The 18939-nt window shown below is 37.7% G+C and overlaps 1 protein-coding gene across 1 annotated transcript in view; it reads left to right on the plus strand.

The window, feature by feature from the left end:
• The first annotated feature begins 4577 nt into the window (after positions 1-4577).
• MSR1 (macrophage scavenger receptor 1) overlaps positions 4578-18939 on the plus strand; it is a 79592-nt gene continuing 65230 nt past the window's right edge. Inside the window, 2 exon segments of the mRNA XM_044911829.1 lie at positions 4578-4670; positions 17567-17673. Coding sequence (XP_044767764.1) covers positions 17571-17673 — 103 coding nt within the window. The 5' untranslated portion in view covers positions 4578-4670; positions 17567-17570.

Below are 18939 nucleotides of genomic sequence, written 5' to 3' on the forward strand. Positions count from 1 at the left end.
CAGCCTGGCCAGGTGAGATAAGGCTCTGGTGAAGTCTTTATTGTGGAGAATGCTCTGGGTGTGTTTAAAAATGGTTACTTTTCCCCTCCCTCCGCCTGAGGCACCGGGTGATTTCCCTTGGCTCTTCCCTATAAAAACCTGGTGGGGTTACTGGAGGTAAAGCCCAGAAAAGTGTGAGGGTTCCTTAGGATTTCAGCCCCAGGAGTCTCTGACAGTAGTCCTCACTAGTCCTCCAACAGTTTGTCAAAATTGCCAGTTCTGTGTCCTCACTAGTTTGTGGCTCCAGCGGCTTCTGCTCCAGGTAAGCCGACCTCAGTTGTGTGCTTTTGTGCTTACCTCTCTAAAATGTGGGTGGCCCTTTGCCCCAAGACCTCAGTTCTCTGATGGCTCCAAGAAAAGTCATTGGTTTTCAGTGTGTTCAGCTTTTTTCTTTTTTTCTTTTTTTGGTTTTTGTTTTTCGTTTTGTTTTCAAATTTTAGGTTTTGGTTTTTCTTTGTTTTCAGCTTTTTTCTTGGCGTTGGAACATGGATGATGACTACCAAGCTTTTCAGATGTTGAGGCTGGACCTAGAAACCTTTCATACACTTTCTTTTTTTTTTTCATACACTTTCTTTTAAAATCTAAGTGTGGTAAAGTGCATTGTTTCTCAAAAGAAAGTAATTATATTGGTCCCTCCATCTCACTGAGGGTTGATATATTATTTTATTACAATTTTATGTTAAAACAAACATAAATTTAGATCTAAATTCTATGGAATTTAGGAATTTAGATCTGTAGTTCCTAACCAACTTTGAAATACATTTGTAAGTCAAATTAAAACTCCTACAAGAGGAGCGCCTGTGTGGCTCAGATCATGATCCCAGGGTCCTGGGATCGAGCCCCGCATCAGGCTCCGTGGGAAGCCTGCTTCTCCCTCTTCCACTCCCCCTGCTTGTGTTCCCTCTTTCGCTGTGTCTCTCTCTGTCAAGTAAATAAATAAAATCTTAAAAAAAAAATCCTACAAGAATACTAAAACTTTAATCAACAATGTCACTTTAAGATTGTGTGGTTGAACCAAACATTTTTTAAGATTTTATTTTTATTTATTTGAGAGAATGAGAGAGAGCACACAAGCCGGGGTGGGGGGCAGAGGGGCAGAGGGAGAAGCAGACTCGGCTGAGCAGGGAACCGGATGTGGGGCTCCATCCCAGGACCCTGAGATCATGACCCTAGCCGAAGGCAGACGCTTAATGAACTGAGACACCCAGGCATCCCAAACCAAAACATTTTTATTAGATTTCATAAAAAGAAGGTACTGCTCCGTTCTGATACCATACTTAGTCTCTTTTAACTTCAATGAATACTTCAGTAGGAAACTTCTGTTTATATAAAATGTTACTGATAACATTAAGGCTTTTCTTTTTTTCTGTTTATAATCATCAAAGGTCTGCTAGAATGCAGTTTTTCTCTCTTTTTTTTTAAAGATTTTATTTACTTGAGAGAGTGAGCGAGATAGCGAGAGAACATGAGTGGGGAGTGGGGAGAGGGAGAAGCAGGCTCCCTGCTGAGTAAGGAGCCCAATGCGGGGCTCAATCCCAGGACCCTGGGATCATGATCGGAGCCGAAGGCAGCCGCTTAACTGACTGAGCCACCCAGGCGCCCTAGAATGCAATTTTTTAATATCAGTTTTGATGAAGTAGATTTTGGTAGTTCTTAAATGCATTATATTCACATGGAGAGATGCCTCCATTGCAACATTATGAAAACTTGTATTTAAATCACAAATTTGGGTTCAGAATATAATTTGCAAATTTATCACATAAATATAAGGTATAGCTTACCTTATAACTAATGACCTGTTGCAATTTTAGATATATAAAAGTGTCTCTTAATGAGTGTAAAATAAATATATATTTTTAGTTCAGCATGCATACCTCTACCACAGTGAGCCTCATGAAACTGAAGTCAATTTTTTCCAGCCCATTTTTCTATTTAATTGTAAAACTTTATTTGCACATTGGCATAATGTTATATAGCCTTCACGCTAGACACATACGTTCATAATCAACCTAAATGAAGCCATTGGAATCCCAGGACAGTAACTGATAGTAAAGCCACTATGTAGATGGTCTGGTATGTACCCATGTTTGTGGTTTGTTTTCCAAGACCCCTGAGAATACATACACTGATCTCAGACAAAAAAAAATGTGTCTTTCACCTACTTTTGAAATCAGACTTAACTGGGTTTGAGTACCAGCTCTGATGACTCATAGTTCTATGATCTTGACCAGTTTACTTAATACCTCTAAGGCTCAATTTCTTTTTTTTTAAAGCTTTTATTTAGTTATTTGAGAGAGGGAGAGAGAGAGGATGAGAGAGGGAGAGCAGGAGAGGAGGGAGGGTCAGAGGGAGAAGCAGACTCCCCCCCACCCCAGGAGGGAGCCCGACGTGGGACTCGGTCCTGGGACTCCAGGATCATGACCTGAGCTGAAGGCAGTCCCTTAACCAACTGAGCCACCCAGGTGTCCCTCTAAGGCTCAATTTCTTAATTGGGAAAATGACCTAACAAAGTTGCTGTGAAATCAAATGGAATGATGAATGTAAAGCCCCAACTTCTTGACATTCCTTGTGTTCTTTCGATTAATCATCAGCTTGACTTGAACGTTTTCCACCTAGTTCTCTGGTAGGGCATCTTCCATATAGTAAGACCTAATAGCTAATATTGTTATGTAGTATAATATTAATATATACATATATATAGTTGACTCTTGAACAACATGGGGGTTAGGGACACTGACTTTCCACCCCCTCCAACACACCTGAAGATAATCATCTAAGTTTTGACTCCCCCAACACTTAACTACTAATAGCTTACTATTGACTGGAAGCCTTAACAATATTGTAAACAGTGGATTAACACGTGTTTTGTATGTTTTGTGTATTATATACCATATTCTTGCAATAAAGTATGCTAGAACAAAGAAAATATTATTAAAATCATAAGGAAGAAAAATACATTTATGGTACTATACTGTATTTATTGAAAAAATATCCATGCATGAGGAGACCCGTTTTGTTCAAACCCATTTTGCTTAAGGGTCATCTGTAATGTGTGTGTGTGTGTGTGTGTGTGTGTGTGTGTGTGTGTGTATACACAAATACAAGGAGATAGTGTGGCTGAGGATTGTGGAAGTAATCAAATAGAGAAGTGATTCACATTATGGAAGTAAAAATACATACATGCAATATTACAGAGACATCCTAGAAATATAGTCCACTTGGACAGAAATAAATCTCATTAGGAGAAGATTTTGGAAAGTTAATGTCTTAGCTTGTTATCCCAGAGTCTGACTTTTCTAATCACACAGTGTTGACAGAGGCACATAAATTTAACAATATGCGAAGGGGTTCTTAAACTGCCGATTTTTTAAGATGCCAAAAGGACCATATTCTATAATATGATGTATTTACAAATGATTATAAAGGAAATAGAGTTCTGATGTCATCTCCAGTTCCTCTTCACTAAGAATTTGGCGATAAATTTAAACTAATGTGGTTAAGGAGTAGCCTAACAGCCTTCACGCTGAGTCAGTTTGCACCCATGTCTGTGATCCTAACTTCTTGTCGAGAGCTGCCTGGCTCAGCGGCTCTGCTGCTTGCTTGAACGTCCCTGGTAGTATTACTGTTAGCCTTTAAGAATGGCTGAATGATACTGGTAATTTCTGTCTCCCAGACACTGTGTGCATTGTTCCTGCACCCGCAGTCTTTCTACCAGGCTAGTGTCTTCTGAGATAGTGTTCTGTGGTGTCCGTGGGCATCATGGCAAGACTGTTTTGGCAGTCTCTTTATAGGAAGTATGATCCTTCCCTGTTTGGAAAACCAAGAAGTTTCTACGAAACATCAACAGTCTTCCCCAGAAGAATTAGATCTAAATTAGTTCATTAATGTATGTTTTTTTTGTGTGTCTCAACTGGAATTTGAATGTGATTAAATGAGATGCAAAGTGTAAATTCTGACAGGGTGGTAGAAGGTGAAGGAACTTTTTTCCTCGAACCCCATGCCTGAGACCTCTTTCCTTCACTACACTCCTGGGGAGATCAACAAATTGTTAAGTGCTCAAAAGAGATCTATAAATAACGTTAACGTCAGTCTAGATAGAGCTGAGAAGTGAGCATTATCGGATTATTACTTTTACTTAGTAGGTATCCATATCTTTCTCTCATGTGTGTTGTGTTTGAAGCTAGAGATGAGTGGGATTGAGTCTTCTCTCAATGTAGAATATGAAAGAGAAGGTAATTAGGATTAATAGAAGATAAAGAGATAATAATAATAGAAAATGAGGATGTTATAGAAGGCATCCAGATTTTACAAAAAGGGAAAAATTAATCCGACGCACATCATGGACCCTGTTACAATAACCCTTTGTTTCTTTTTCATTTTACTTCTCTTTTCTTTTGTAATGTCCTAAATGGGAAGAGGAACGAGTTATCTTACAAATGTAGATTTCGCAAACTTGCGCACTGATGAGAGTACTATTAAAATGCATTGTTAAGAAAAATTTTCAGCACACAAATGTGTCATTTCCTTTCTTCATGGACCAGATGCTGAAATACTATGTGATAAAGATTTTAGGTCTCAACTGTAAAGAGAGAGAAGTGGATAAATCAGTGCTGCTGTCTTTAGGACAAACGGTAAAAGAAGTTTATTTAAATGTTTTTCCAAAATTGCTTCTATTGATTATATGTGTCTGCTCTGTGTCTGTGTGTGTTTGTGTGAGATGTATAAACATGTATGTATATATGTTTATACATATATGTTTCTATATATATAATCGATAATTTTTGGTAGAATTTCTTATCCTATCACTAATAATTTGGTCTGGTTGTTTCAATGATAAAAAAATAGACATTTCTGCTAGGTTTTCTGTGAGTGAAAAAAATGTATGTGTGTGCATAAATATATATGGGATATACTAAATACTTTGTAGGTTAAACTAGAAAGAAATTTTGGGCATTTAACTGTCCATATTTTTAAAAGAATTATTGACCTTATTCAAAATATGATTGAGGGTATTTTAATTAGTCTCATTTCCTTACTTGTCATATAATACCTATTACTACCTGTATTTGCTTATATAACAAATATTGCTTGGATATTTACTCTAAGCACTTGGCTGAACTAGACATAGGGAAGGGATCAGAAAAATAGAATATGGTCTATCTGCAGGAAGTTCATGATCTAAGGCAAATAGGCATAATATAATTTAAGCACCTTAACTAGTTGTAAGAGTGCTATAGATAACTACTCTGGGAATGTAGGAGAGGCCAGAATTACTTAGGGGCAAAGGGTTTGAGAAGGTCTTCATGGAGATGTTTAAATTTAGGTTCATCTTGAAGAATGGGTGAGATTTACACAGCATAAAATGGGGGTTAGCATTCTCATTAGCCATGTGAGAATAGTAATAGAAAAGTCACAGAACTGTGATTGTAAATGTTTTATGCAGTATTTAGGAGCTAATATTCTGCAAGTACAGTGCCTATATTTAGATCCAAGCCTCCCTACTTCCTAGTTGTGTAACATTAACTAGTTATTTAAACATTATGGGTCTTAGTTTCCTAGCCTTGTAAAATGGAGAAAATACTGCTGTATGCCTCATGGAGAGTCTGTGAGGGTAAAAAGAAGAAAAGTCCATATAAAAAAAAAAATGGTACTTAAAAATAATTATTTACTGATGGTTACCTGTGTACCGGGCAATTTATAAAAATAATATGTTTTCTTAATAATTCTTAGACCGATCTTATAATCCTATTTTACATATATAAAGGAAGTGCAATCAAATAAATTGAAATATTTGCTAATGGTCACAGAGCTACGAAATGGCACAACCAGTATTCAGACCTAGACTTCCAATTCAGGGATGAATTCACTACCAAGGATGAGCATCAGTGGCATCAGGCACAATATGGATGTTTCCATTCTCACCTTAATCCCTTTTATGGATATATTCCTCAAGTATAGAGCTATTGGTTTTACAAATACATTAATTCTATTCTCGTTCGTATATATTTTTGACTTTTCATACAAAATCAGAGTTTTTGTTTTTAAATAATAAGAAAGGTTACAGAGTTCTTATTTACCCAAAATCTTAAAGATAAAATTAAGGGTTTGATAATAAATCTGAATGGGGAACACCTTAAAAGAAAAGAATGTACATTAAATATATATTACATATAAAGACTTTATTCATATCCATATAAAGGAAGTTCCACTGGGGATGTACAAGCAATTGATATGAATAAACAAAAACCTAAGAAGGAAAATAAAATATATAATAATAAAAAATAATTACATGAACTATCTCTCCCACACTAATAGTAAATAAGACAAATAAAAGCCACCTTGAGATATCATTGAACTCCTATCAAAATCTAAATGATTCTAAAATAAATATTATTACTGAATAATGGTTAATTTGGCTTAAAACTGCCATATTCATATATGACTGGAATCTTTGTAAATTTGTATGATCTTTTTAAAGAGTAGTCAGGCAGTAGATACCAGGAAGTTTAAGATAATTTTTCTTTCACCTGGTAGTTCAACATATAGTGAATTATCCTAAAGAAATATTTAAAAGAAAAAAACTAAATTATGAAAATATTGGGAGGCAAGATGGCGGAGGACTGGGGGACTCCATTTCAACTGGTCCCCTGAATTTAGCTAGATATCTACCAAGCCACTCTGAACACCCATGAAATCAGCCTGAGAGATAAGATTATACGTCTGGATCTCTACGGGGGCAGAGGATCATCAGTTGAGAGGTACGAAAGACGGAGGTGTGATTGCTTGGAGAGATGTTGGAGGATAAACAGAATGGGGGGGACCACCAGAAGCTAGCCTTTGGAAAGTAATACCCCAGTGCAAAAGCGTCCTGCTCCTGGGGACCACCGATAGCTTGGAGAGCGGTGGCCGAGGGTCAGGAAGGGACTGATAACGGCTCAAACAGAACACAGGGGCTTAAGGGGCAAACTCTGGGACCAGGTGGCCACAGAGCATCATCAAGATAAAAAGCTTCTGCACAGCAGAAGAAACAGTCAACAAAACAAAAAGGCAACCCACGGAATGGGAGAAGATTTTGCAAATGATACTACAGACAAAGGACTGGTATCCAAGATCTATAAAGAACTTCTCAAACTCAACACCCCAAAAACAAATAATCAAAGTCAATAAATGGGCAGAAGACATGAACAGACACTTTTTCAAAGAAAACATACAAATGGCTAACAAACACATGAAAAAATGTTCATTGTCATTAGCCGTCAGGGAAATTCAAATCAAAACCACATTCAGATAACCACCTTACACCAGTTAGAATGGCAAAAATTGACAAGGCAAGAAACAACAAATGTTGGAGAGGTTGTGGAGAAGGGGGAACCCTCTTACCTGTTGGTGGGAATGCAAGTTGGTACAGCCACTTTGGAAAACAGTGTGGAGGTGCCTCATAAAATTAAAAATAGAGTTACCCTATGACCCAGCAATTGTACTACTGGGTATTTATCCCAAAGACACAGATGTAGGGAAAAGAAGGGCCATATGCACCCCAATGTTCATAGCAGCAATGTCCACAATAGCCAAACTGTGGAAAGAGCCGAGATGCCCTTCAACAGATGAATGGATAAAGAAGATGTGGTCCATATATACAATGGAATATTACTCAGCCATCAGAAAGGATGAATACCCAACTTTTGCATCAACATGAATGGGACTGGAGGAGATTATGCTAAGTGAAATAAGTCAAGCAGAGAAAGTCAATTATCATATGGTTTCACTTACTTGTGGAACATAAGGAATAGTATGGAGTACATTAGGAGAAGGAAGGGAAAAATGAAGGAGGGGAAATTGGAGGGAGAGACGAATCATGAGAGACTATGGACTCTGAGAAACAAACTGAGGGTTTTAGAGGGGAGAGGGGTGGGGGGCTGGGTTAGCACGGTGATGGGTATTAAGGAGGTATTGCATGGAGCACTGGGTGTTATATGCAAACAATGAATCACGGAACACTACATCAAAAACTAATGCTATACTGTACGGTGACTAACATAAAATAAAAAAAAATTAAATTTTGATTAAAAAAAGAAAATATTTATAACATCATCATCTATATTAGTAAAACACTGCCCTCCAAAAGAGAAGGAAAAAATTTCTTAAAAATTACATTATAGGAAAATGACTACATAAGTAGGGTAGATACATTTGATGAATTATTATTTGGCCCATAGGTTTAAATTTGAAGAAAAAGATCATTTGAAGTATAAAAATATTGATATGATTTTAAGGGAAATATATAAGACCAGATGGTATCAACTATGTGACATGGATACATATGTACAAAGACTGAAATTTCATCTGAAAAATGAAGGTGTTTTTTCTTATGTAAAGGTGATGGGATGACAGAATTTTTTTTTTTTAATTGAAGTATAGGTACAGTTGACATACAACATTATATTGGTTTCAGGTATACAATATGATGATTTGGCATTTATGTACATTACAGAACGATCACCATGATAAGTCTAGTTACCATCTGTCATCATACAAAATTATTACAGTATTGACTGTATTCCCTATGCTGTACTTTACATCTCTAGTGACTTATTTTATACTGGAAGTTTATACCTCTTAATCCCCTTCACCTATTTTGCCCACCCCCCTGTTCCCTTCCCCTCTGGCAACTATTGGTTTGTTCTCTGTATTTATGAGTCTGTTTCTGTTTTGTTTATTGCTTGTTTATTTGTTTTGTGAAATTGTGGTATTTGTCTTTCTCTGTATGACTTATTTCACTGAGCATAATATCCTCTAGTTCTATCCCATGTTGCCACAAATGGTAATATTTCATTATTTTTTATGGCTGAGTAATATTCCATTATACATTTATATATATATATATATAATATATAAAAGAAGTACATCTTTATCCATTTATCTATTGATGGACACTTAGGTTGCTTACATATCTCTGCTATTGTAATTACAGTGAACAAAGTGGTGCATATATCTTTTCGAATTAGTGTTTTCGTTTTCTTCAGATAAACACCCAGAGGTGGAAATGCTGGATCATATGATATTTCTATTTTTAATTTTTTGAGGAACCTCCATACTGCTTTACATGGTGCTTGAACCAATTTACACTCCCACCAACAGTGCACAGTGTTGCCTTTACTCCACATCCTTGCCAGCACTTGTTATTTCTTTTCTTGTCTTTTTATTACTAGTCGTCCTAACAAGTATGAGGTGATATCTCAGTGTGGTTTTGATTTGCATTTTCCTAATAATTAGTGATGTTGAGATTGTTTTCATGTGTCCATTGCTCATCTGAATGTCTTCTTTTGGAAAATGTTTATTCAGTTCCCCTGCCCCCCCCCCTTTTTTTAAACCAATTGTTCTTGTTTTTGTGTGGTGGGTTTTTTTTTTTTTTTTTGGTGTTGAGTTGTATGAGTTCTTTTTATACTTTGAATATTAATGCCCTATCAGATAATATGATTTGCAAATATCTTCTCCCATCTGACCCAACTTATCTTTCATATTGTTACAATATTTTTATAATAAGAGCAGGAAAAACTGAAGGGTATGTTTCCAAACAGGTTAACATTGAAACACTTTCATTATGGTTTTTCTGTTGTAGCTTCTGTAAACTTTTCACCCACTTTATAAAAAGCTGATATTGCAGAGATGTGTTTCACTTCTCATGAGAACATACTTTTAATGGATTATACAAACTCAAAAGATTTCACAACCCTTTTTTCATGCATTGACATTTGATAGGAATTGTAACTAAATGTGAGGTTACTTTTTCTCTTCAGAAATGACATTTAAAGACACATTTGAATTGTTTGAATTGTTCACTGGCTGCTGACAAAACTTTGCATGTGTATGTTTTCTAATATGACTAAAAAATTACAATGATAATAATCAGTGTGAAGAACTAAAGTAATATGGTAAGTCTAATAAATGACATTGAGGTAAAGTGAGAACATTGGGGGTGAAATTTTTTGTTTCAGTTTACGCACAATTCAGAGACAAACCTTTTATTTCATGATGTATAACAAAAGGACTTTTAAAAGTTCCACATGAGTGAAATAATGAACTTTTCTTGAGGCATAACGTCAAATATGAAAACTAATCATCTTGCAAAAAATAATTGTCTTTCATTTATTTATGTAACTTCTTGTAATGCATTTGTGTATATGATGAGCACCTGCTAAGTGCCGGGAACTTTCTGCTTATTGAACCAAAGAGAGAAAAAAACTCCTGAATCCTGGATCTTACTGGGGCAAAGGGGACAGATAATAGACAAGATAAATGGGGCGTGTGGGTGGCTCAGTTGTTAAGCGTCTGCCTTCGGCTCAGGTCATGATCCCAAGGTCCTGGGATCGAGCCCCGCATCGGGCTCCCTGCTCAGTGGGAAGCCTGCTTCTCCCTCTCCCACTCCCCCTGCTTGTGTTCCCTCTCTCACTATCTCTCTCTCTCTGTCAAGTAGATAAATAAAATCTTTAAAAGAAATAGACAAGATAAATAAGGAAATCGTTTTTCACGTTAGTTGGTGATAAATTGGGGGGGGAATAAATCCAACCGGGAAGGAGAAGAGGATGTAAACGAGGTGTTAATTTTAAATCTGATGCTCAAGAAAGGTCTGAAACAGTGAGGTTTTAGTCAGGACCTGAGTGAGATGAGATTTTCATGAGTTTTGAGCAGAGGAGTGATATGACCAGTAGGGGGGCTATCAAAATAGTCCAGGTGAGCAAGATCATGGGGCTCGAACAAGGATGGTTGTAACAGAGGTGATGAGAAGCAGTCAGTTTCTCCAGAGGATTTGAAAACAAACCAACAAGATGTGATGACAGAAGGATGAGAGAAGGTGAGGGGACAAGGAAGACCCTGGGTTGGGGCCATACTCAAAAATCCAAGTAGTGATGTTATTAGGCAGTTGCATGTACAGGTCTGGAGAGGTCTGGGCAGGAGATAAAGATGGGATGGGTTGGGAACTATCTTAGTGCAATCTTCAGTCCCTTCTCAGCAGAAGAGCATGAACATGACCAGATTTCTGGTATACAGTCAGCACCTTTCATTTTTATACATTTACTGCTTTTGGACCTTTCAAGTCTGCTTCTGCCTCTACCGTACAACTAAAACAGCTCAAATTCCATGTGGCAGGTTATGAATGTCCTTGTACATCTTGAAATTCTTGTTTCCTTTCTGTGGCCCTGACTTGTTTTTCTTTTCTTTTTTTTTTTTTTTAAAGATTTTATTTATTTATTTGACAGAGAGAGACAGCAAGAGCAGTAACACAAGCAGGGGGAATGGGAGAGGGAGAAGCAGGCTTCTTGCCGAGCAGGGAGCCCGATGTGGGACTCGATCCCAGGACCCTGGGATCATGACCTGAGCAGAAGGCAGACGCTTAACAACTGAGCCACCCAGGCGCCCCTGACTTGTTTTTCTATCATGGTCTCAAAGGTTCTTTCTTATCTTTAGTACTAGCTCTTCTTCCTCTACTTGCCCACTCAGTATGTTGGTTGTCAAGTTTATGTCCCTCATATTTTTTTTCCTGAAAAATATTTTCTATTCTGATTTTTTTTTTATCCTATTCTTTGTTAAAGTGCTACATTTTTGTGCTGGTTCATCAACTCTTCTAATTTGTTCCTCTTTCCCGATGCCACTGATTCTCCCCTTAATTGCTGGCCCTATGCTACTAACCAAGATGCGTGCCTAGGGTAGATAAAAAGGAGCTGAAATCCAAAAATTGAGGTAGAGAGACAGGAAAGTGTCCTGGGAAGTCAGGAGTTGCTTTGCAGTCAGATATGGGTCTTGTGGGTGACAGTAATCTAGAATAAAGCCCTGGATTCTGGTTTGGGTGATGATGCTTTGCTACCACATCTGTATTGCAGATATATAGCCATCTTTATGTCTGACTGCATCATGTAAGCCCCACTGCACAATACATAGAAGATAATAATAAATAAATGATTATAATAATGCTAGACTAATATGAATGGATGATACGCCAACATCAAAAATTCTGGAAAAGGAAAAGTTAGGTCAATGTGGAAAATACACCGTTGTAACTAGCTGTATTATTTAAAAAATCTGACTCTGCGACTTGAGATCTGAGCTGGATATATTGGTTTGGTCAGTATGCAGATAATATCCCAAGCCATAGAAGTAGATGAGATTCTCAGACGGAGGATGGCATCTAAAAACAAAAGAAAATAATGACAGAAAACACCAGCAGTCTTATGACAGCACCATCTGTGATTAACCTAAGCAGCTTTTTTTAAACATTTCTTCTGGAAAAGCATATACCCATGTTTCATACAGTTGATGATTCACCAGCCTCTCTGATACGCTGCCCCAGGAAACAAACAAGACTTTCCCTGGTGTACCAGTGTAGCCAGAAGGGAATGTTTTACACTCATCATTTCACTCAACAGATTTTAGTGTTCATCTCCCTGCCAGCCCTCTGTACCTCTCGGGTTTTATATAGTCCAGATATGGTCAGTTAGGCTAGTCCATTTGTCTTTTTCAAAGTTTTAATAAATCTACCCAAAGAAACTATAGTTTGAAATCCAATAACTTGCACCATGTTTATCATCTGCATAAGCCCATAAAAGATAAATCAAAGCTTAGAGGCCTAAAGAAAAGCAAAATTGAGCCTCATCTCTACTTCAGGGTGAAAGGGAAATAAGTAAAATATTTAATGGACAGTGTATATTTTGTCGCTAGTAATATAAACCAGGTCACTACTGCCAAAGCAAAGAATAATTTTTTACTTAATTTGTATAGGTATTTCCTCAATATTATATTTTGGGTAGGTTGTGACAGCCAGGTAAATGTATGCAATCAGAAAAATAAAAGAAGAGGGACGCCTGGGTGGCTCAGTTGATTAAGTGTCTGCCTTCAGCTCAGGTCATGATCCCAGGGTCCTGGGATGGAGTGCCGCATCGGGCTCCCAAGCCTGCTTCTCTCTCTGCCGCTCCCCCGCTTGTGTTTGCTCTCTCTCACTCTCTCTCTCTGACAAATAAATAAAATCTTAAAAAAAAAAAAAAAAGCTGATGAATAGAATGCCCTCAGCTACATGCTTTTCTGGCCTTGTCTGCTGGGCCCTCTGCCCTGAGCTGCTGCTTCCGTAATGCTGATCCACTTTAGTCCCATGCTGTCCATGCCCTCATGCCCTTTAATAGCTTTTCCATCCCTGGGACAAAACTTTGATAAAGGCATCATCTGTTTCCTCCTTGACCACCCCCTTGCTCAAATAATTAATTACTCCCTTTTAGACTATGTCTGTGCTTCGTGTATGTACACATACACACATACACACACACACACACACACATCACTGTCAGATGATTATAAAGATTTTACTCTTCTGTATTAATGTGTAAGATCTTTGGGATTTGTGAATATTCTGTGCACGTTGATCTTGACATACTAGTGACTTGCTCAGTACTTGATATAATGACACAGTAGGAATTTGTTGGATTGGCCTACATGAAGGGATAGGTATTTCCATCTTAAAGTCATTGGTTGGAAATAATCCTAATACCATCTATTTTTTGTTTGTTTTCATGGTGTAGCATCTAGCATTCTAGAGCTACCTTTAAAAAAAAAAAGTAGAATTCATTCTTTCTCCCAAGAAAACTCCTTTAACCCTGTGGCTTTTAGGAAACAAACTGAGGGTTGCTGGAGGGAAGGTGGGTGGGGAGATGGGGTAACTGGCTGATGGACATTAAGGAGGGCACGTGATGTAATGAGCACTGGGTATTATATAAGACTGATGAATCCCTGACCTCTACCTCTGAAACCAATAATACATTATATGTTAATTAACTGAATTTAAATTTAAAAAATTACAAATTTAGTAGGAAGAACATGTGGAGCTTCTAAACAAGTATATGGATAAAAATAACATTTATCCTGCTTTATTGAGGCCAAGATTAGATCAGTACATTATCATTCTGGATTTGCCACTTTCTTTCCCCTTTAAAATAATGAAATGTTTAAGTTTTCTGTAAGAAGCATCCATATAGACTTTAACAGTTGTCCTATATGTATACATAAACACACAGGGAATGATTTGAGAGATATCTCCAAAGACAATTTGAGGAATCTCTATTGTTGCTGAAGTTCATGAAGATATTTTTTTTTTCATGAAAACAAATCTTCATTAAAAACATGTTAAACAATCAGATTGTTTAACATTAGGGATTGAGAGATCATTGAGAATGATCCACATTAGGGATATATGTTGAAGAGGGGTTCTGAGAGAAATAGGTCTTTGGAAATGTGTGGGGATAAAGTTTTTGGATTTTTTTTTTTTTTGCAAGGGAAGCAGTAATATAAGGACTAGGAAATATTATTGACACTTAAAGGGTGGCAACCAGGGATGATAAACATCCTCCACAACAAAGGTAGTCCTTCACAAAAAAGAGTTGTTCCAACCACGATGCTAGTAATGCTCCCCTGAGAACTCCAATGGTATGTGGCCATAGCTAGCTGCTGACTGGACCTGACAAAGTAAAAATGGGGCTATTAAGGAAAAAGCTAGAGTAAGTGGCAGTGTCTCAACAGCATGACATGGTCACCCAGCCCTAAGATTTGCTTCAGCTCAAGGAATCTACCAGAAAAGTAAGAATATAGAATAGAAAAAAGAAGAAGAAGATGATGACGACAACGATGAGGAAGAAAGAAAAAATAAAAAGAAAGAATGAATCTGAATCATAGACACAACTCATTTGCCAGGAAGTTCTTTATCAGAAGAAGCACATCTTTTTGGTCACAGTATCTCCAAACATCCATCTTGTTTAAAAAACAAAAGCAAAACTATTATATGACTAATATCCTACCAAAAAAAAAAAAATCCAGTCCATTCATTCAGCAAATATTAAGTATATTCTTTAGTACAGGTTGCTTTAGTTTCTGCTAATTGAATGTTGAATGAAACAGACATGGTCCATCCTCTAATGTGGCTCAAGGTCTAGAGAGATTTATCAGATTCAAAAGGTTTCTTTTTTTTTTTTACAAAAATATTCCCATTTTGAAGACTGAGTAATATAAGAGATCTTTCCTTTGCATTTAAGTGAAAATGGAGTTATAATATCACAAGTATTAGGACAAAAGCCATGGTCATGCCCAAAGAGAAGGGACCAGTAAGCAGCCTGAAAGGAAAAGATTTCTGGTTAATAGCAGGTATATATAAATGTATACATTGTGAGCCCATTTTTTTAAAATTTTTATTTAAATTCTTATTAACATATACTGTAGTATTGGTTTCAGGAGAAGAATTTAGTGGTTCATCACTCGCATAGGACACCCAGTGCTCATCACAAGTGCCCTCCTTATTCCACATCACCCATCTAGCCCAACCCCCACCCACCTCCCTCCATCAACTCTCAGTTTGTTCTCTATCATTAAGAGTCTCTTAAGGTCCCCCTCTTTTCCCCCCTCCCATATGTGTGACCCCATTCTTTATAAACTGAGTTAAAAGATAAACAGCTTTGCTACATATTCCCAATTGCTTTGAACTATAGTTCTCAAATGGATTCAGCTAAGCTTTCTTGTCATCTCAGTTTTAAAAATTGTTTGTTTGTTTTGCTTGGCAAGTAAAGCTTATCATCCAAATCAAATAATAGAATAAATTAAAAGGGGGGAAATAGCAGGAGAGTCTGCATCTGAATTATCCAATTTGGTTTCCTATAATGGCCAATTTTCCCAGATAATTGTTTATTTCTTTTACTTTGTCTCTGCCTAAGAAAAAAGGATGTAAGTCCTTTACTTTCCCCTTATGTCCGCTTTCTCCACAGTAGCCAAATCATTTAAAGATAGTCCTTAGTCAGATCAATAGGATTTACGGGAACTATGGCCAATCTACAGAATGATATATATACAAAGATTGTCACTGCAAAATAAAGATCACTTTGGTAATATTTAATATATATATATATATATATATATATAAGTTTAGTCACATCCTTACTTGTCAGTACCTCTTCCCAAAGCAGGACAAATGTTTGCAGAGGAATGATTGGCCTCCATCTGCTGGACAAGATGTGAGTTTGGTGTCCCAGAGCTGCCTGTGCACTCTGTTAAAACCTCAGCTGTACTAAATCCCTAACTCAGCATTAGAGAAAATAAAAAATGATCAGAAGATGTTGATTTTATGCTAAATTTATCAATCAAGTGAACTGAACTGTTTCCAAGAAAAAGTCCTACAATTATTTTTTCTCATTGAAAAATGTTCTTAAAATGTGGTCCTCAGACTGGTGGCACTCTGCATCATTTAGAGAACTTGTTGGGGGTGGGGGCGCCTGGGTGGCTCAGTTAGTTAAGCCTCTGCCTTTGGCTCAGGTCATGATCCCAGGGGTCCTGGGATGGAGCCCCAAGTCCAGCTCCCTGGTCAGTGGGGAGTCTGCTCCGTCTTCCTCTACCCTCCCCCTTCTCATGCTCTCTCTCTCGCTCACTCTGCTCTCTCTCTCTCTCAAATAAATAAACAACTAAATCTTTAAAAAAAAAAAAGAAAAAGAGAGCTTGTTGGAATTGCAAATTCTTGACCCCACCTTAATTATCAGAAATTCTTGGGGTGAGGCCCATTAATCAAGCCTCTCAGAGGATTCTAATGCATCTCAAAGAGACGTAGGCATAGATTATGTCATAGAATATAACTGTTTAAAAAGCTACAAAGACATAATTTGTGATGCTACCAATGTATAATGAGGGAAGCCCTGAAAGAAAACAATACAAAGAAGAGAAAAGGAAAATTAAGTTTTTCCTTTGGTTTCAATCTAGTGACTAGACTTTATCTTTCTAGCGTGATAAACAGATGCCTTGGCAAAAGAAAAACTGGCTCATGAAGCTCTGATAAAAGATCACAGGAAATATTTGCTTCAAATTTCGCATAACTATTTGTTTTATCCGGAACCTCTGATGAAAGATCACAGGAAATATTTGCTCCAAATTTTGCCCAACTATTTGTTCTCAGGGAAATTATTTTTCTTTCCAGCTACACAGTTGTTTTCTGTCACTTGGGAAAAGATTTTTTTTTTTTTTTTTTTTTAGGTAAGGAGGAAATGTTACCTCTCACTCTCAAAAGACACACATCTATAAAGACAGATATGCATTTGTCCATAGAAAAGATACGTGAGTAGATTCCATGCCGGTCTATCTTTCAGTGTGAAAATTAAAACTTATGGGTAGATACAATATATTGCTAGATGTGGCAGATAGGTAAATTTAAGTAATTAATCATACTTGTTCCCTTTCTAAAATTGAATTTTATATTTTTAAATTTTTTTTAAGATTTTATTTGAGAGAGAGACAACGAGCAGGGGGAGGGGCAGAGGGAGAAGCAGACTTCCCCCACACGGGACTTGTCCCAGGACCCTGGGATCATGACCTGAGCCAAAGGCAGACGCTCAACTGACTGAACCACACAGGCGTCCCTAAAATTGAATTTTAATTTTAAATTTCAACTTGAGACATCATGCCACAGGGCCCTAGACCTTTCATGTGTAACTAATGTGTTTTTCCACGTGTCTGACAGAAAGATGGAACGGTGGAATAGCTTTCTCGATCAACAGGATGACACTGATAACTGTTCAGAATCCGTGAAGTTTGATGCCCGCTCCATGACAGCCTTGCTCCCTCTGTGTAAGTACAAGAGGGCGGTGCCTGTGGTGGTTGTCCTTAGAGTTAGTGACACTATGTAAAATTACAGTCCTGGGACTTACCTTTCATGTGCATGAACGTGAAAACTTAGTGGACAAGTAGGTCTTCTCCTCTTTTGAGACAGAATAGAAAATAAGCTTAGGTTGGACTAAGGAAGCTTTGTTACAGGTTAAACTAGTTCACAGTGTTGATGGTGTCCTCTGATTTCGCACCCACTGGATGAAGTCCTGGAAGTAACTATATCCCTAGCACCATTAATTGATATTTGAAAATCATGGGTGGTATGTACTTGTATTAGTCTCCTAGGGCTGCTGTCACAAATTACCAGAAATTGGGTGGCTTCCAACAACATTTGTTCTCTTATAGTTCTGACTGCCAGAAATCTGGAGTCACAGTGTCGGCAAGGCAGTTCTCCCTTTCAAGGCTCTTCCCCGCCTCTTCCTATATCCTAGTTGCTCCTGCCTGTTCTTCTTGCTCTTTGGCTTGTAACTGCATCACTCCTGTCTCTGCCTTCATCTTCCCATGGTCTTCTTCCTGTGCCTTTGTGTCCTCTACTCTCCTTGTAAGGACACCAATCATGGGACAACGGCCCACCTGAATCCAGTATGACCTCATCTTCACTTGATTATACTGCAAAGACCCCACTTCCGAATAAGGTCACATTCGCAGGCAACTGGAGTTAAAGACATCAGTGGTATCTTTTGTGGGGAAACAATTCAATCCACAATAGTGCTGAAACAGAGGTTTGCAGGGTTACAGGAGCTCAAAAAAATCATTATTCGGTTATATGTGGACAGGTTCTATTAAGACAGCAGGACTGAGTTGCATATAATTCTGCTAACCTTTAAAGGCTGAGTACATTTCACCAAAAGGGTAGGGTGGGTGAAAGAGGATCCACAGAAATTTCAGTCAGAGGAAGCAGCATATGCAAGGGGCAAGACAGATAAGTTCTTACACAGACAAACCTGAAATACAGACCATAACTCCAAGGTATGACAGGTATTGTGCACAACACAATTGATGGGTGAGAGAATATGGCATGGATGAGACAAAAGGAAAAAGGATCCTAGTAAAGCTGTTTAAGGTAAAGATGTTGAGAGATTGAGGAGGGAGGACAGAGGCACTGGGGACAGAGAAAAGGCCACAGGAACTTTGGAGAGCTACTTAAAAGGCAGAATGCAGAGGATTTGATTGTAAATTAAAGATAAGGGAGATGACTGATGAGTTTCAGGCTCATTCAGCCTGGCA

Source organism: Neomonachus schauinslandi, chromosome 2 (assembly GCF_002201575.2).
Source record: "Neomonachus schauinslandi chromosome 2, ASM220157v2, whole genome shotgun sequence".
In the NCBI taxonomy this organism is placed as follows: domain Eukaryota; kingdom Metazoa; phylum Chordata; class Mammalia; order Carnivora; family Phocidae; genus Neomonachus; species Neomonachus schauinslandi.